Source organism: Sturnus vulgaris, chromosome 21 (genome assembly GCF_052056855.1).
Source record: "Sturnus vulgaris isolate bStuVul1 chromosome 21, bStuVul1.hap1, whole genome shotgun sequence".
NCBI lineage: Eukaryota > Metazoa > Chordata > Aves > Passeriformes > Sturnidae > Sturnus > Sturnus vulgaris.
Window position 1 is genome coordinate 1,164,648 of NC_142263.1, and position 16,379 is coordinate 1,181,026.

Consider the following 16,379-nt stretch of genomic DNA (forward strand, 5'->3'; position numbering starts at 1 on the left):
AGGGGTGCTGCCATGGCGTGGCACAGCCAGCGTGGCTTGGGGTGTCCCTAACCTGTCACTGTGCTGCCACCACTCAGGACATGCTCTTCAATCCTTCAAAAGCAAAGGAGAGGACACCAAAACTGGTATGGGCTGGGTGGGAATCCTGCTGCTTTGATTTTAGGAACCCAAAGCTTGCTGGCACCCCAGGGTGCTCCCAGCCCACTGCATCCTGCCCTGGCACCCAAGGACTTGTCTGAGCGCTGGTGCTGCAGGAGAGCTTTGTGCTATGGAGACATCAGCCAGAGCCTGCAGCCCCAGACACCTGGAAGCAGCCCTGGCCCTGGCCAGGAACCAGGAGAAAGTGAAGCTCACGGGATGCCCCCGATCCCCAGCAGGGCTGGAGGGGACGACAGCAGCGCTCAACAGGTGCAGCAGCTGCAGAGCTGGCGGGGGAGGAAATCTTGGCGTCCACTTCAAAGGCACACGGGCTCCGTTGGGATTGAAGAGGAGCCTGCCGGGAGCCAGCGCCTGCAAGGGGGACTTTTGTTACCAAACCCTGCTGTGGAGAGGCAGGGAAAACAGTTGCGTGAGTGTTTGATGGCTGGGGCTCCTGCGTCTGCCGCCTTCACAGCTCCAATCCTGCAACATTTGTGCTGGTTGGCGGGAGCCAAAGTGAAACAGGCACGTCTAGAGCCACCTCCTGCATTTGGCAGGGAGCGTTGTGCCGATAGAGAAGAAAATGTGCTGGCAGGAGCGAATTCTGACTTTACGCTCGTCACTCGTTACTTCCACAGCGAAGGAATTTGTTTGTGTCATTATTTTTAGCCTGACAGCATCCCCGAGAGCTGCAGGATTCCGGCGCTGTGGGCACGAGGAAGGGGCTCTGCTCCTGCCCAGCACCAAACCCAGCAGTGCCCCCAAGCCCTGGTACAAAATCTCTGTGGTGAGAACACTTCCACCAGCCCTGCCAACCCCTGGCTTGGGCTTTGCCTCTTACCTACAGCGGGGGCATCCCTGGAGCTCGCAGACTCCAGGACCACCCCCAAGCACCCCACACCCGGTGGGATGTGTCCTGCTCCATCAGTGAGGGTTAAACTGGTGTGAAATCCAGCCCTTGGTGCTGCCCTGCAGCAGCACAAAGCTTCCCAACTTCAAGGCAGTTGTAGCAATGCCGAAGGCAAAGGTTTAATTCAAAGTGAAACGCCTAGGAAAAGAAGGCCTTTCCTTTATAAACAATTTATATTATTTGACTATTACCTGATCTGAATCTCTGCTCATTACTCCTAGCAATAATAGACAACAGCTGTTAGCTTCCCTTTCTCACGTGGTTTTTGTCCCGGTGTGTGCAGAGTGAAGTTACATCAGACCACTACAGATATGTTCAGGAGTGCTCCAGCCAGGCAGACCCCACGTGTGAATGGATCCTCGTTAGTACCACTGATTTCATTCCTCCTTCCTCAGGCAGGGCTGCTCCTCCTCAGCCTGAGCCGGCTGGCTCTGCTCGCAGCAGCTGCCCGCCTTTTTTTTTTTCCTTTTTTTTTTCCTTTTTGGCTGATTTGCTGGATAGGAAAAGTTGTTTTCAAACCACTGGTAAGAAAACATTGTGCCTCACTTCGATACTTGTACTTCAGAGGAGTACAGCAGCAGAGGGGGAACAGCCAAAATCTGGGTGATTTGTTGGGTGGGTTTTTCCTCTTTCAGCCATCTCCTGATGAAGCCTCGTGCACGTCCTGTGCCAGCAAGAAACCCCAATTCTGGGACCTGCAGGGAGGGGAAGGGGGAGAAGAGAAGAGCTCAGCCTCACAGTGCCAGCAGCCAGGGCTGCCCCAGCCATGGCACCCTTGGCCATTGATGGGGCTTGTCCCCACCCAGGCACACTCTGGACCCAGCCTAAAGAACGTGGCCCCTCCTCCAGCCAGGCTGGGCCATTCACACCGAAGTGATCATCCATCCCCAGGTGCCTCTCACCGTTTACTGCCCTTCCTTCGGCGTCTCCTCCTCCTCCCGGAGCTGCTGCCGCCGTGCTTGGAAATCTTCATCTGAAAGGCAGAGGCAGGTGGGGGCTGTAGCCACCTCCACACCTGGGCACTGCTGCACCACGGTCCCAGCTCTGGGGAGGAGCCCCAGGGGGAGGCAGCCCAGCTTTCCCCAGGGCAGGGTTTCCTTGCTCAGAGAGAGAATTTCCAGTAGGACCTGGGGAGCTGCTACCACAACACACCTGAGAACACTGGATGGAGGTTTTTGGCCCACAGGAGTATTTCTGCCAGGCGTTCACACCTGAGCCAGGCACCACGGCCATGCCAAGAACAGCACACCCAGCACAGCCTGGCACAGCATTCCTTACCATATGCATGTCCTTCCACGTCATCGAGAAGATTTGCTGTGGAAGCCGCTGTCCCCATCCTGTGCCCTCCGCTAAGGAAAACCAGCTGTGGGGCCAGGATGGCACCAGTCACCCTTCCCAGCCCTTGGGAAGCTCCCAGGAGCACCCAAGTGAGGGCCCCCCCTGCCCCACAGCCCTTTTCAGGATACACCTGATGCTTCAACAAGTGTTTTCTTTTTGATTTCCTCATCTTCGTCTTCTCGGAGAAGGCTCTGGCGAGTTCGAACAGCTTCTTGCGTGTGGCTGGAAGGAAGGAGCTGGGTGAGGGTCTCACCCAAAAACCCTTCCCAAAGCTGCCATGGGCAGTGGGAAGGAGAGGGGCAGGGCCAGGGGTGTGAGAGCCACCCACACCCCGACACTCTGTGGTTTGTGGCAAACCCTGGGTTTGCCAGACTCAGAGAGGGAGACAGGGACACCTTGGTCCCTGGTGGGAGGTGCTGATGTTTTACCCTTTTGCTGGGATGTTCACGACCTTCCTTACCCAGACTGACCCACCCCTCCCAGTGTCCCCAGTGCCTGCAGCCCAGCTGAGGCTGCCCAAGGACCTTGGTCCAGTCGGTGGTGGGAAAAGCAGGCTGTGCCTTCTCAGAGAAACGTTGAGTTTGGGAGAGTGCCAGGTGCCATCTCGCCCTGCCCACCCCGCTCCCAGCTCCCCTCCCGCCCTGCCAGGCTGGAGCCTGCACAGCACTCACATTTCCCCATGTGTTTGAGTTTGTCTCGGAATAAGGCATCGTCGGACACGGCCCCGCCGGCCTCGCTGGTGACAGAGGGAGCCACGTCACCTGCAAGGCAAACATCTGCTCACTGCGACTGTGGGTCTGCTGAGAGGGGGACAAAACACTTTCCACAACCCAATTCCAGCACCAGCGAAGGGCACAGCTGGGTAGAAGCAGGTGGGATGAGGGTGCTGGCACGTGGGGCTGGCTCTGGGTGGGTAACCACAATCCCAGAGCAGGGGGCTGGCAGAACACCCTCACTATGCTCAGTCCCAGCACCAGCACCTCCCTCCAGGGTCAGCAGCCCCAAATTCCCCCAGGCTCTGACTGTGCTCTGGGTATTGGATCGTGCTATCCAGTGGATCAGGGGCAAGCCCAGCTTGGTCAAGGAAGCAGAGACCACCCCCAAAGAGCCATGTCCCTGTTTGCCAGGTTTGCAAGCCCAGCTGGAGCCCTGCCAGGCTGCCCAGGCTCACCCAGCCCTGCACAGAGCCATTGACAGACACCAGCTCTAATTCTGACTCTGGGCAGCTGCTCTGCTCCGAGGTTAATCAGGATTACCAGGGAACAGTCATTATGCCTCCAGGCACAATCCTCTGCTCCAGCCCAGGCACAGGAGGGCAGGGATGGATGGAAGAAGGATGCAGGAACACCTCCACGTGGGGAGGGCAGGAGCACCCATCCCCATGACCCACCAGCTCCTCTCCCACCAGCAGGGAAGGATCAGCCAGTTTCCTCCCTCCACAGACACTCTGGAGGCAGCTGGGCAGAGGGATGGGAATGCAGGGGCTGTGGGGGATCCTGCTGTGGAGAGACAATGCTCACACGTGTCTTGGAAGTTACCTGATAATACGGAGGAGAAACCAAAGTCGTTGCTGACAGCAACGCTGGTCGACTTGGATTTTTTTGACTCATATTTCAATCGATCTGAAAAACAAAAAGCACAGTGCCCGCTCGATCAGAGCCTCAAGGCAGAGCACATGGCTCTGCTCCCCTCTCCCCTCACAGCCCTGTGGCTGCTGAGGGACAGGCTGGTGGCAAGGGAGGGAGCTGGGGCTTCGCTTCAGCACAGTGACCACAAGCACTTGGATGGGAGCCTGCAGCGGCAGAGGAACTGCCCAGCACCACAAGCACACGACGAGCACACCCGTGGTTTTCCTGCCACCTGCAGTGACAGTGCTGCCAGGACCCTGCAAAGCACCAGGGACGTGGCTGGGGAGGGCTCAGAGGGCATTTCCAAAGCTCCTTGTTATGGATTCTGCCAGAGATGCTGCAGAGGAGTGGGCAGGGGGAGGAGAGCAGGAGTCCAGGGAGCAGCCCACCAGGGTCAGCTCAGACCAGCAGCCCACAGCCTGTCCACATCCTGTACTGGCTCTGTTCTGGCACAAGCCCTGATCCCACAGGCAGGGCAAGGCTGCCAGCAGCCAGTGTCACAGCAGGGCACACACCCAGAAAGCAGAAGTTTCTGCAGGCCCTTTTCACCTCTCTCCAGGGCGAGAAGGAAATCCCGGTTCCTCTGGAGCTCCTTCATGAACTCCTCGTTCTGCAGGAAGAGGGCGATGCGCTCATCCTCCAGGTACTGCTTCCAGCGCCGCTCCTGCTCCAGGGAGCCCTGGCCCCGCGGGCCCAGCCCCCGTGGCACGGGCTGCCGGCAGCCGTGCGAGCCCTGCGGGAGGAAAACGTGCCACAGCCTGGGTGCTGCTCTCGGGGGTCCCTGCAGCAGCACCTCGGGCTCAGCCCGGCCTTTTGACCCTCTGTTACTCCCCTCCTCCTCTACCCCGGTCCCTCCCTCCTCTATCCAACAGCCCAGGGCAAAAGTGGGGACAAAGGGGGACAGGACATCACTGCCCCTTTGGGAACGGGGACAGGGCAGAGGGGATGGACATCCCACACGGGAACCTTTTGGAGTCCTTTTGCAGAGCACAGGCTGGCACAGATTTTTAACTTTAAACCACGGGGTTGTGGCATAGCAGAACCTGGTGTGGAGGCACGAGAAGGGGCTCTCTCCCATCTCTAGAGAGCAGAGTCCTGATGACAAACATCCCTGCACAAGGCACGTCACACCTCACACCTGGGGAGCAGCACAGCCTCATCCCTGCCTACAATATTTATCTGATTTGTAGCTGCTCCCAGAGAGCCATAAAAAGCAAAAGCACACAATTACTGGGGGAAGAAAAGGGCAGCTGCTCCTCTCCTCCCCCTGAGCCCAAATGAATTGGCACACTCCTATTCCCAGAAAGGTAATAGAGCCCGTGAAGCTCAACTTGCAGGGCAATCATTCATGAAAACGTGGCGGGCTGCCTTTGGAGATTAAATGGGAGGGAGGAGCAGAGTGCCTGCAGCCCTCCCAGTCCCTCACCATGCCAGGAGGATGCTGGATCCATTTAGGGGTTCCTGTGTTAGCAAAGGGATGAGAGAGGCCCCAAATTGTGGCGTGCCCAGCACGTGTTAGGGCTGCTTATTCCCCATAAAATGCTGCCCATTGCCTGCCCTGCTGCTGGCACCCAAATCTTGTGGCTTAAAACAATCAGAGAGCACACATGGACCCTGATTTCACAGGGGCAAATCCTCTGGCTTGCACTAGGTTTCCCACCCAAATTCCACTGCAGCAGCACTCAAGTGCACTGGCACTCTCCTTAGGAGCATTACAGGTCCTCACCAGAGCAGCAGCCAAGACTTTCAAAGAATTGAAAATATTAGGAGCTTATGGTAAGTGGCATTTCTGGCACTAATCACTGGGATAATGGCAGGAAAAATATCAAAGCTTTGCTGAGAGCTCATTCACACCTTGCCCACTTCAGTCTCTTGAACAGGACAAAACTTTTGTTTTAGCCCACACCTGGTACCCAGATGCTTCCAGCGTGCTGATGCTTCAAGCTCAGGGTGGCTGAGGACTGGGATGGTGCTCCATGGGCTGGAAGGGGTGTGCTGGCTGTCGTGCTCACCTGTGTGCTGGCTGGTGTGCTCACCTGTGTGCTGGCTGGTGTGCTCACCTGTGTGCTGGCTGTCTGCTGGGGCAGGATGCGCAGGAAATCCTCGGGGAGGTTGCCCAGGAGCGGAGGGTTCCAGTTCCTGTAGTGGCCGGTGCTGCCAGGGCCGGGCACGTCCGTCCTGCAGGACAAACGCACCTCCTTTGGTGAGGAGAAACCCACCAACACCTGCCATGGCAGCGTGGCACAGGGCCTGGCACAGCAGAGCCTGCCCAGCTCCACCAGCAGTGCTGGAAACCATGAAACCCCATCCCCGAAACTGCAGCGTTAGCACCAGCTCTGGAGAGTTAAAGGCTTTCCTAAAATGTTTGGAATCTCTGGGAGCTGCATTTCAAGCCTTGCCCTGCAACTCTGCATGCTGGGTTTTATTTCTGCTCCCTGTTTCACTCAGACTCCCAAAAACCAGCCTGGTGGAGCCCCAGCACTGCAGGGGTTTGCCCATAAAGCTGACAAACATCTCTCAACAGATGACACACCCAGCCTGCACAGGGGGCAGGAGCTGGCACAGAGGTGCCCAGGACTCACCCTTGCTGTCCCACAGCCCCACACCTACAGGCAGAGCAGTGCTTCCAGGGAGCAGGTGAGAGCCAGCCGAGGTGTGGGGTGAGGAGCCAGCACGGGGCCCGGCTGCCCAGCACCTGGTGTTTTCCAGCAGAGGCGAGCACTCCCCACCCCCAGGAGCTGATTTTTGCCATTCCACACGCTGCTGCCAGAGCAGCTTTCCGGCCCCTCAGCTGTTCGTGTTTTAAACCCTCCCAGGGATTTCTGAGCCAGCTGTGAGCTTCATTCATCTCCCTTGGCTTTGTCTCACTCGACCCTATAAGGAACAGGGCCAGCCGGCTGTGCCAGGGCCAGCCTGAGCCCAGGGTGCCCCAGGAGCAGGAGCTGTGTGGGGCTGGGGCTCACCTGGGTGGAGGGGTGGGTGGGGCACGGGGGTAGCGGCTGCCCAGTGCCTGGCTCTCGTAGGCAGGAGGGGAATACACAGGAGGGGGCTCCTCATCCGAGCTGTCTGGCTCCAGGGTCCGCTCCAAGATCTGCAGGGTGAGAGGATGGGGTGAAGGAAATGCTCCTCAGTGAGCCAGGGCTCCACGTGCAGCAGCAAAACAGGGATGGCCCGGGTTGAATGATGCTGCAGAGAGGATGGGGAAACCTGCTGGCACAGGACCTCCTGCACCCAGGGGGGTTTTGGTGAAGTTTGGAGGTACTGCCTTCAAGGGAAGAGGGTGGGTGAGCCTCTCCTTGGGTGCACACAGCCCCGGGGAGCCTCTCTGACAGCAGCAGAAGGGTCTCTGCTGGGTTTTGGGGCAAGGGAGAGAGGGGACAGCACTTGCCTTCAGCCTAAAGCGCTGCCCAAGACAATCTTTGGTGCAGCAGCCCAGCTGATCCGGGCACTCAAACCTCTGCCAGCCTGCAGAGCAGTTGAGTAGCACCGTGCCCAGGCAGGAGGGAGGCAGGATGAGACTGAGGTGAAGGCAGGAGGAGACCCCCGGGCAGGTTACCTCGGGGGGGATGCTGTCCTCCGAGTCCGAGCTGTCGTCGCAGCCGCTGCCGTCCAGGTTCATCTGCAGGAGCTGGTCGATGGTGGCGTCCACGGCGCCGTTGTTGGCTCTCAAGACACACTCGATGATGTCGTAGTCCATGTTGGGGAACATGGTCTTGAAGTCCTCCATGGCCTGGTTGAACTCCAGGCGCCGCACCTGCCTGGCGGGGCGGCTGTTGTTGAGCTCCTGGGCGGAGGAGCCGCCGCGGGAGCCGCCGTTGCTGCTGCTCCGGCGGAAGAGGCTCGTCATGGTGGGGCTGCTGCTGCTGCTGCTGCTGCTGCTGCTGCTGCTGCTGCTGCGGGGGCTCGGCGCTGTGCCCGTGCCCCTCCTCACGGGGGGCTGCCCCGGCTGCCAGCCGGGACCATGGGTGGGCGGCGAGGGTCCCGCGCCTCAGCCCCCGGCGCGCGGCTGCATCCTCCCACCTGCGGAGGGGACACGGGACAAAGTCACCCCGGGGGACAAAGCCACCCGTGGCACAGCACTCCCCTCCCCGTGTCAGGTTCCATTCCACCCATCCCACGGCATCCAGGTGGGACTGAGCCATCCCTGCAGCGGGCCCGGTGGATGTGCCGTGCCAGGAGCTGTACCAACAAAATGCAAGGCAAGAAAAATGGCATTACTTCCACTGCTGAGGGCTGCCCAGATTGAACGTTTCCAGGTTTGACATGTATTTATAAACACAGTAAAATCACTCTTTAAAATAAAACATGGAGTCGGCTCAGGGAGTGTCAGAGCAGGGGGCTAAAATGCTCTGCAGCACTGCAAATCGACCCTTTGGAAAAGCCACCAAATCCAAGATTAACATTCACTTTAAAACCATAAACAGATTATACAGCTACCGCTCCTCGTTTGAAAATGCAGGGCCAAATTCAGTTCTGGATTAACTCCACTGTTTGAAACGGAATTACCCCAGGAACACTTTTGATCCATAATATCATTTTCAAAGGCTTTTTCCTAAGCGGCAGGCAGAGAGTTCAGGATAACTGTCCCTAAATGGTATTTAACGCAGAAGAACGTGCCAAGCACATTTCTTAGCGAAATAGTATAATCAGATTCCAAGCCATTAAGAGGAGCAGTCACCTCTGAAGGTCACCTGGGCTCTCCCCTGCCCAGCAGGACCGTGTGTGACAGCCATGTCCCCAGTGCTCGGCCCCTGTGCCAGCCCATAGCCCTGAGCTGCTCCGAGGGGGTCCCAGGAGCTTCTAGAGGCTGCTGAGAAAGAAACACACCTGCAGCACTTGGGGAACTCAGTGGGAACTCGGGGAGAATTCACTTTTTGCCACACTGCTCTACCTTCATCCCCAGGGACAGCGCTGCTCTGGCTCAGTACCAGAGGAATCACGGGGATGATTCCTGCTCCAGGCACGCTCTGCTCTCCTTCCCTGGCTTTTTTGTAATCCTGGAAGCATTTGCATTTGGATGCACCACAACAGTAGCCCTGTGCTTACACCAGCACCCACCCGGGGCTGAGCACAGTGCCCAGGGGGCATCCATTGCCACCTTCCTGTGGAATTTGCTCCCAGGCAGGACAGGAACCCAGGGAAAAGCAGCAGGACAATTACTGTCAGGCACAAGGGGCCATTTCCAAACAGCATCAGGAGCCCCCCAGCTCGCTCCTGCTCACTAATAATATCCATTTAACTGGTCACTCAGCCAGGAACTGTCTCCATCCCAGTAATTCGGAGTCCCCAGGATCAGCTTGGCAGGAGCAGCGCTGTGCGAGCAGAGCAGGAACAATTCCGACAGCTCTGCCCGGCTCTATTCACTGAGGACAAATAAATCCGCTGGAGTCAATTAATAAAACACTGCTGCTCAGTTCCTCCTCCGCTCCCCTGACTCATTCCCAGCAAAGAGCCCGCATTGTTCACACCTCTGGAATTATACTTTAATTGCAATATTGCATGGCTGGTTTAGTCACGTATTAAATTGAGTTGTAACACATTCACAGGCTACACACCTCCTTACAAGATTTGGCTACTCTAAAAGAATGGGGAACGAGCCTGGACACCCACGGGAACACAGTTTATACTGGATACACACACATACAATCCACGGATGGAGATGAGAGTTTCTGTGGAGAACCATTAGCTCAGCAATGCTGTGCCAGCCCATTAACCTCAAATAGCAAAATAACTCCCCAAAACCAGGCTGGAAATCCCCAGATCTTCATAAAGTAACCAAAGCACCCGTGCCTGGGGAATCTTTGTCTCCCAGCATTTGACATTTGAGTGTGTATTTAAAGGCTTCCCTGTAACCATGAGGGTCCAGGGCTGTGCCAGGCACTGGCAATGCCCCTGCCAGCCCTCTGGGCTCCTATTGCAGCACCAACTCTGGGGAGGTGTTAGTCAGCACCACATCAGAGTCTGGGACAGCTCCCTGCAAGTGCTGAGCCATGGAAATCTTCTGGTCAGAAGATGAACAAAATTAGGGATGGGGACAAGATATTTTACACCAGAAAGGCTCTGCTGCACATCTGGCTTCAAACAGTCCCAAGGGAATGTTTTGGGACCTTCCCTGCCCTGAGGATACACTCCAGGAATTCGGGGCTGGCAGGGCACAGACCAGGGTAGTTGACATGCCCTAAAGGCTTTTAAATCTATTTTTCAAAGTCCTGCTGCTAATCCAAAGAAATGCAAATCACTACATCAGCATGAGTTAAAATCCAAGGAAAAGCAAGTGGCCCTGTTGGCAGGAGTTGATTTAAGAGATCCACAGGTATCTGTATCTTCCCCAATTCCTGCGTGTGCAGCAGAGTGTTCAGGTGGGCAGTGGGGAGGGCAGCAGGACCCCGCTGGGGAAGGGGTTCAGCATCTTCCTGGCCTTTATTTCTGCGATGTCAGTGAGAAGGGAAGATGCCAGGAAAAGCAAAATCCTTCGGATTTCCCGAGAAGGAAAGAAGAAACTGATGTGTGACTGCAGCCCATAATCCTTCACCCTTCTGCCCATCACAGGAGGAGCTTAAAGGCTTTGCAAGCTCCTGCTCTGCGTGTCCCCATCCCACAGGTCGCAGAGAGCAGGGACACTGGTGTGGCTGGCACTGCCCCTGTGCCCCCCCTGCCCTGGCAGCACAGGATAAATCCTCCTGTCCTGGCACTGCCTGGTCCTGGCTCGCCCTGGCTGAGCCTCCTCAGCATCCAGCAGTGGTGGCTGTCCTGACACTGTCCTGTGCCATGGAGAAAGTGCCAGGTGACATCTCAGTGCCAGGCTGGGTTAGCCAGTTCTGGGTTAGGAAGGGCTGCCACAATGCCACATCCACACCAGTTTCTATCCAAGCACCTCAACACGCTGGGACTGAAGGCTGGCACTGAAAATGCTGTGTTTTGGTGTCACTGCCCAGCCAGGACAGCAAAGGACACTTTGCCACACACCTGCACAACAGCTGTCTCACTGCACACTGTGCTCAGGCACTGGCACACCTTTGGTACAGCCCTGTCCTCAGCTCACCACTCAAAACCATAAAATACAACCAAACACAAGCTGGCACTGGGGGGCAGCTCCCCCCCTGCTAGCCCGGGGGTTCACTCTGCTCTTCTCCCACCCAAGCTGCCAGTGACTTCCACAATTCAGAGCCACCCTTGCCAGAGCCAAGGACGAGACCAGAGCCAGGAGAACAGCTCAGTCAGGTTCCTGAGAGGAACATCCTGCTGTGCCCCCAGCATCCTGCCTGGGCATGGCTGCTCTCACCCAGCCCCAGCAGCAGGCACTCAGAACTTCCCAAAAATGGGCTCTTCCCATGGAGGGGGCCCGAGGGGAAGCTCTGGAGCAGGCACAGTGTGAAGTGGAGGCTGCTGGCCCTCAGCTGCCCAGGAAGAGCAGCTGGATAATCCCAGGGGCTGGTCAGACCAGGAATGTGGTGCTGGAAGCAGCAGTTGCTCAGCTCCGTGAGGAACACGGAGGAGCCAGCAGCTGGAACAGCACTGGGGCTGATCACTCACAGCCCTCTCTGCTCAGGGAAGAGCCTTGGCATGGAATGCAAACGAGAATATTCCCTTCCCCAGTGTCTGCTGCGGCTCAGACAGCAGATGGGATTGCTCAAACACTGCCCAGCCCCTTCTCCCCTGCTACTGCCACGCCGGGTTTATGGGTCACCCCTGAAAACACGCCGGAGCTGGGACCCCCCTCTGCAGCCAGGATGGGGGTGACACCACCGAGTGCTGGGTCCCCCCAGCCCTCAGGGCACTCATCCCGTGGTGGCTGCAAGCCCAGGCCTGTGGTGCCTCAGCTGGGGATGCAGAACAGACGTGCAGAAGCATTTCCATGCACAGGATTATTTGGAGAAAAGGGCTGACAGCTCCTCCAGTTCCTGGAGGGAAGACTCTTGGAAGAAATCTCAAAACTCAAGGATGTTGAACTAGAAATAATGGCTCTGTCCAGAGCAGATGTGCTGAGTTCTGCAGCAGCCAGGCCCCTGCAAAGGGATTGCTCAATGTGGGAACAAGAAGTCTGGGAATGTGACTGCTCAGCAGCTGCAGGTGTGACTATAATAGGACTGAAACTGGGATGAAAAGTAAATGATCAGGAACAGAAATTATGCTATTCTCTACCACCAAACATGCCAAGGATGTGCAGGATGGGCCCCTACCAGTCTCTCCTAAATCCCCTTGTCACCTTCCTCTCTGCCTCAGGGGATGCTGTGCACCCCTCCTGGGCCCACAGCCTGGGAAAATTGCTCTGAGCAAATCCTTTTTCATGGAAACAAATAAGCACCTGAGGATCTCCTTTAATACTTGTTCTACCGAGTATTAAAATGGCTGGGTTTAAGCCCTTTTCAAAAGCAAAAGCAAAAGCAATCAGGGAGGCGAGCACAAGTAAGCCCTGCTTGTGAACCTGTGCAGCACGTACCTCTCTGCTACAGGAAATTCCCAATTCCCCTCTGGGCTCCGAGGGCAAGTGCAGAGGAACAGGGAGAGCCATGGAGTGATCCCAATCCCGGCACCATCAGCATTCCTGCCCAGGTAGTCTCACCTGACGGCTGTACTGGGGAGCCCATGGACGCTGCAGCACTCTGAACACTCAATATCCACATTTCAAAGATGCAGCAGTGGCTGCTGCTGCCTCGGGGCACCCACTGCTCTCCCACCACAGCTCGACAGATTGATGGCAGCCCTTTGTGAGCCGACCAGATGGTGGCCCTGCACAGCACCCAGCTGGCTCCTAAACCACCACCACCCCGATAAAACCCGGGGGGACACGCTCAGCTGGGACCAGAGAGCCAGGCAGGGCTGCACTGGGGACCCAGAGCACCCACTTTCCCCAGGATGCCAGAGCCGGGATGCAGCAGGATCTGCAGGGCTGCCAGGGGGTCCTGGTGCCCCCAGCCCTCTGTGCCAAGCCAGGCAGAGCCACCCCCCTGCCCCTCGGCATTGTGCAGCGCTAATCCCCGGCTTTCACACGTTTTCCACGGCAGGACCACAGCCCCCGCCCCAAACTAAGCCCACATTAATGAGGCAGCACCAGATCCTCATCCCAAAGTCGCCTGCCTTTCGAGGCCGCCTTGCGCTGGTTTCATTGAAGGTAATTTGATCTTGGTAGGACGACATTCCTAAAATAGTTGAGGGAATTCAAACATGAAATAAGGTTTCCAGGAAGGGATTAAAAAAAAAAAAATAGGTCAAGCAAGTGTGAGCGATTAAAGTGACCCGGCATCCCTTTGTACGCTTTAACTGCGACTCTCTTCAACTCTATCTCGCATCAACATGTAATAAATTAGATCCAAGAGGTTGCCCAAAGCACAGAGGCTGATATAAGATTATTGCAGGAGGTGGCTGGTGTCGGTGACCTTTCCTCCCCTGGCTTTCACCGCCGACATCAAACACACAGTGCCCAGCTGAACGATCAGCTCAGAGATTTGGAGCAGCACACGCGACAGCGGCACGGCCGGGAGCCAGCACTGCCTCCAGTGCCCATCCCGAACTCCCTGCCTCAGTTTACCCAAGCCAAGGCTGGCAGGAGGGAAGCCCGGGCACCCCTGTGCCCGCTGTTGTCCCCCCAGCACTGCCACGCAAAGCCCTCACGCCATATGTCACACAAACCCAACTTGAACTGCTTATCCCTCTTGTCCCTTTGTGCTCCCAGCCCGGCACAAAAGCGCTGGGAAGCAGCTGGGAGTGAAAGAGAATAAAAATTCCTGCGGACACAAAGGTGTGTGGCATTCCCTGGGGACTGGGCTCAGGGCAGGGCGTGTGGAGGACACGATGCTGGGCAATTTTTGGGTTAGGTTTGGGCAGTGAGTGATAAAGGGGAGTGGGGGAACATGAACCCAGCTGGAGGCAGGGCCAACCCTGCTCCCTGGATAATTAGAGTGGCTGAATCTGATTGCTAATTTGCCATTATAGGTCAAGGGTCATAGAAATTAAAGGATGGGAGGGAAAAAGAGAGAAATAGCTCGAGTAGAGGCAGTCCCTTCCCCTCCATCTCTCTGCATATCAGGAACATACTGGAATGGACTGGGACTAGACTGGGCTGACCCTGCCCCAGGATGGTGCAGAGAATCTCTGCAGGATTTGGCTCTGGGCATCCCATAAAGGCAGGGACAGGCCCTGCAGAGCAGATCCAGCCTCCAGCATCTCTGGTGGCTGCTCTCCTGCTGTCAGGGTTTAAGGGCCGTGGCTCACTGTGCAAAGGAAAAATCCCGTATTGATTCACCCGAAGCTCTGGAGCACAGCCCGCACGAGTTTCTATGGAAACAAAATTAGTGGAGTAAAAACTCTCCCTGCCAGCACACGGTGAATTATTCACCAGGACAGGCCCCTGGCCAGAGGGGCTGCTGAGAAGATTTAAAGGTGATCACAGAGCAGCTGCTGTGATCCCCCTTCCCTCGGGGACCAAACCACAGCCAGGGAGGATGAAAAGCCCTGGGTTTCCACACCATGTGTGTTGTGGGAAGGTCCTGCACCTCCCTCACCACATCCACATCCTCTGGGGTCCCCAGGGAGAGGATGAGGGCTTCCCTCCTCGCTTCCCCCAGCTCCTTGCACCACAGCACAGCAGTGATACACGGCACAAAGTGTCACTGCCTGATGTGCACCTGCTGTGGTCACCCATCCCTGGCAGCCAGGATGAGCCTGTGAGGGCAGGACCAGCCCAAACCCAGCTCATCCCACAGAGCCTCTCACCACTGCGAGCCAAGAGCCAGGGAAGAAAGGGACTAATGAAGTCACAGAGGAGGGGTTTTTATGAGTCACTAAGTCATATGGCAGATGCACTATCCCAGGAAAGTGCCGAGCCAACAATCCAGCACTGCTGTACCCTCGCTGTCCTGGGGACACACACAGTGTCACACTGTAATTGCGCCGGGCTTTTGTCCTCCCTCGTGCTGGGTGACATTGCTCAGCAGAGGAGAACCTGCTTGAAAGGCTACACCTCACCAGGGACAGGTATTTAATTAAGGCCCCACGTCAGGCTCCTCCTGCCAACCAGAACAGGCTGCTCCATCCCGGCACAGCCCGGATTGAGGGGTGGAGAAAAGCCCTGGAAGGAGGAATGTAGAATTTGCTCCGTCACAGAAGTTACATGGGACACTAACCTGGATTTGAAGCCAGGCCAAGGCTCAGAGAAACTCTCAGTCTCCTCAGCAGCAGAGTCACTCCTGTGCCAGCACAGCCCAGTTCTGGGTGGCAAAGGGATCCTGATCCCCAGCAGTGGCTCTGCTTGTTGCCCCCTTTGTCAACAGCCACGTGCTGGGCCCAGCCACCACAATGGGTCATGTTCTTCTTCAAAATCCCATCTTGCTTCTCTTCCATTATTTTTAAGTTTGCATGACTAATTCAGGTACATCCCACCCCAGCTGATTTGCACTGATCGCGGCAATCACCAGCCAGGGAGGTTAAAAGCCACAAGGATTTTAGAAGGAGCAGTTTAGGCTCCAGGAGCTGGGAATGCTCCCCAAAGGCTGTCCCTTATCCCCACTGCTGCCTTACATCCCCACCACGTGCTCCTGGTGACCCATCTCCATCACCAGAGCTCCAGCCACCGTCCTCTCCATTTTCTGAGGATGATTTCCCTTTTTTCCCCTGCTCAGCTCTGCTTTCCTGTGCCAAGGACAGCGGCCAGACTCCATCCCACAGTGTTTGTGTGCCCATCCATCGGCGTGTGCCTTCCCTGGGGGAGTGAGAGCGAGGGCAGGGATCGACCAGCTGTCAGGCACAAGGAAGAAATACCACTTCCAGGAGTCAGAGCTCATTTCCCAGCAATAAAAGCAGGCTGAGGCTGGAAAAAAGTACCACTAATGGGGATGTACATACCACACCACTCCAGTGCCCGATAGGAAAGTACCCAGGGGCTATAGCTTGGAAAAATAAAAGCCATCAACAAGGCCTGGTTTTAAGTTGCACAGCAGTAGATTAGGACCAGATCAGGGCATAAAGGATCTGCTATTCCTCACATGGATTATTGCTGTGGATGATGCCCTCCACATGCCAGGCTTGGCTCCTGGCTCCTCCAGCAGATGGAAAAGAAAACCTTACTGCTTCCTTCCAGGGAGGGGAATGGCTCAGATCAGCATCCACCTTTAACTGCTCCACTCTCCATCCTCCTCAGCTCCATTATCCCCACTCCACCCACACACACACGGCTCTGGGGACCCCAGGAAGAGCCAGCATCTCCAGTGCTCATAAATGCCACTTAGAAAGGAAGACCTCAAGAGTTTGTGCTTCCTGAAGTTATTTGTGGGTGGATTTTATCTCCTTTCCCATCTATTCTCAGTGTGCTTTGGTGAGAAGGGTCCTCACTGCTGAGTGGGCAGCCTGCCTTTCCTCTGCCAGGCTTG

At 56.4% G+C, this 16,379-nt stretch overlaps 1 protein-coding gene across 1 annotated transcript; it reads right to left on the reverse strand.

The window, feature by feature from the left end:
• Positions 1-1,145: 1,145 nt before the first annotated feature.
• On the reverse strand, positions 1,146-8,040 carry CUEDC1 (CUE domain containing 1). The gene is made up of 10 exons (XM_014881224.2): positions 7,571-8,040; positions 6,978-7,105; positions 6,075-6,192; positions 4,564-4,747; positions 3,925-4,008; positions 3,058-3,147; positions 2,515-2,608; positions 2,327-2,385; positions 1,951-2,021; positions 1,146-1,743 (listed from the first exon to the last, which is right to left on the reverse strand). Exons 1-9 carry the CDS (start codon positions 7,859-7,861, stop codon positions 1,954-1,956), a joined length of 1,116 nt encoding a protein of 371 aa, XP_014736710.1. The 5' UTR covers positions 7,862-8,040; the 3' UTR covers positions 1,146-1,743; positions 1,951-1,953.
• Positions 8,041-16,379: the final 8,339 nt, after the last annotated feature.

Bases quoted from the DNA above. Each gene is read 5' to 3' on its own strand.
- CUEDC1 (XM_014881224.2), bottom strand. From the start codon at position 7,861: ATGACGAGCCTCTTCCGCCGGAGCAGCAGCAACGGCGGCTCCCGCGGC. The intron at 6,193-6,977 runs GTGAGCCCCAGC...TTTGTCCTGCAG, and splicing joins CCACCCACCCCTCCACCCAG to GACGGACGTGCCCGGCCCTG. The intron at 4,748-6,074 runs GTGAGCACACCA...TTCCTCCCGCAG, and splicing joins AGCAGACAGCCAGCACACAG to GGCTCGCACGGCTGCCGGCA.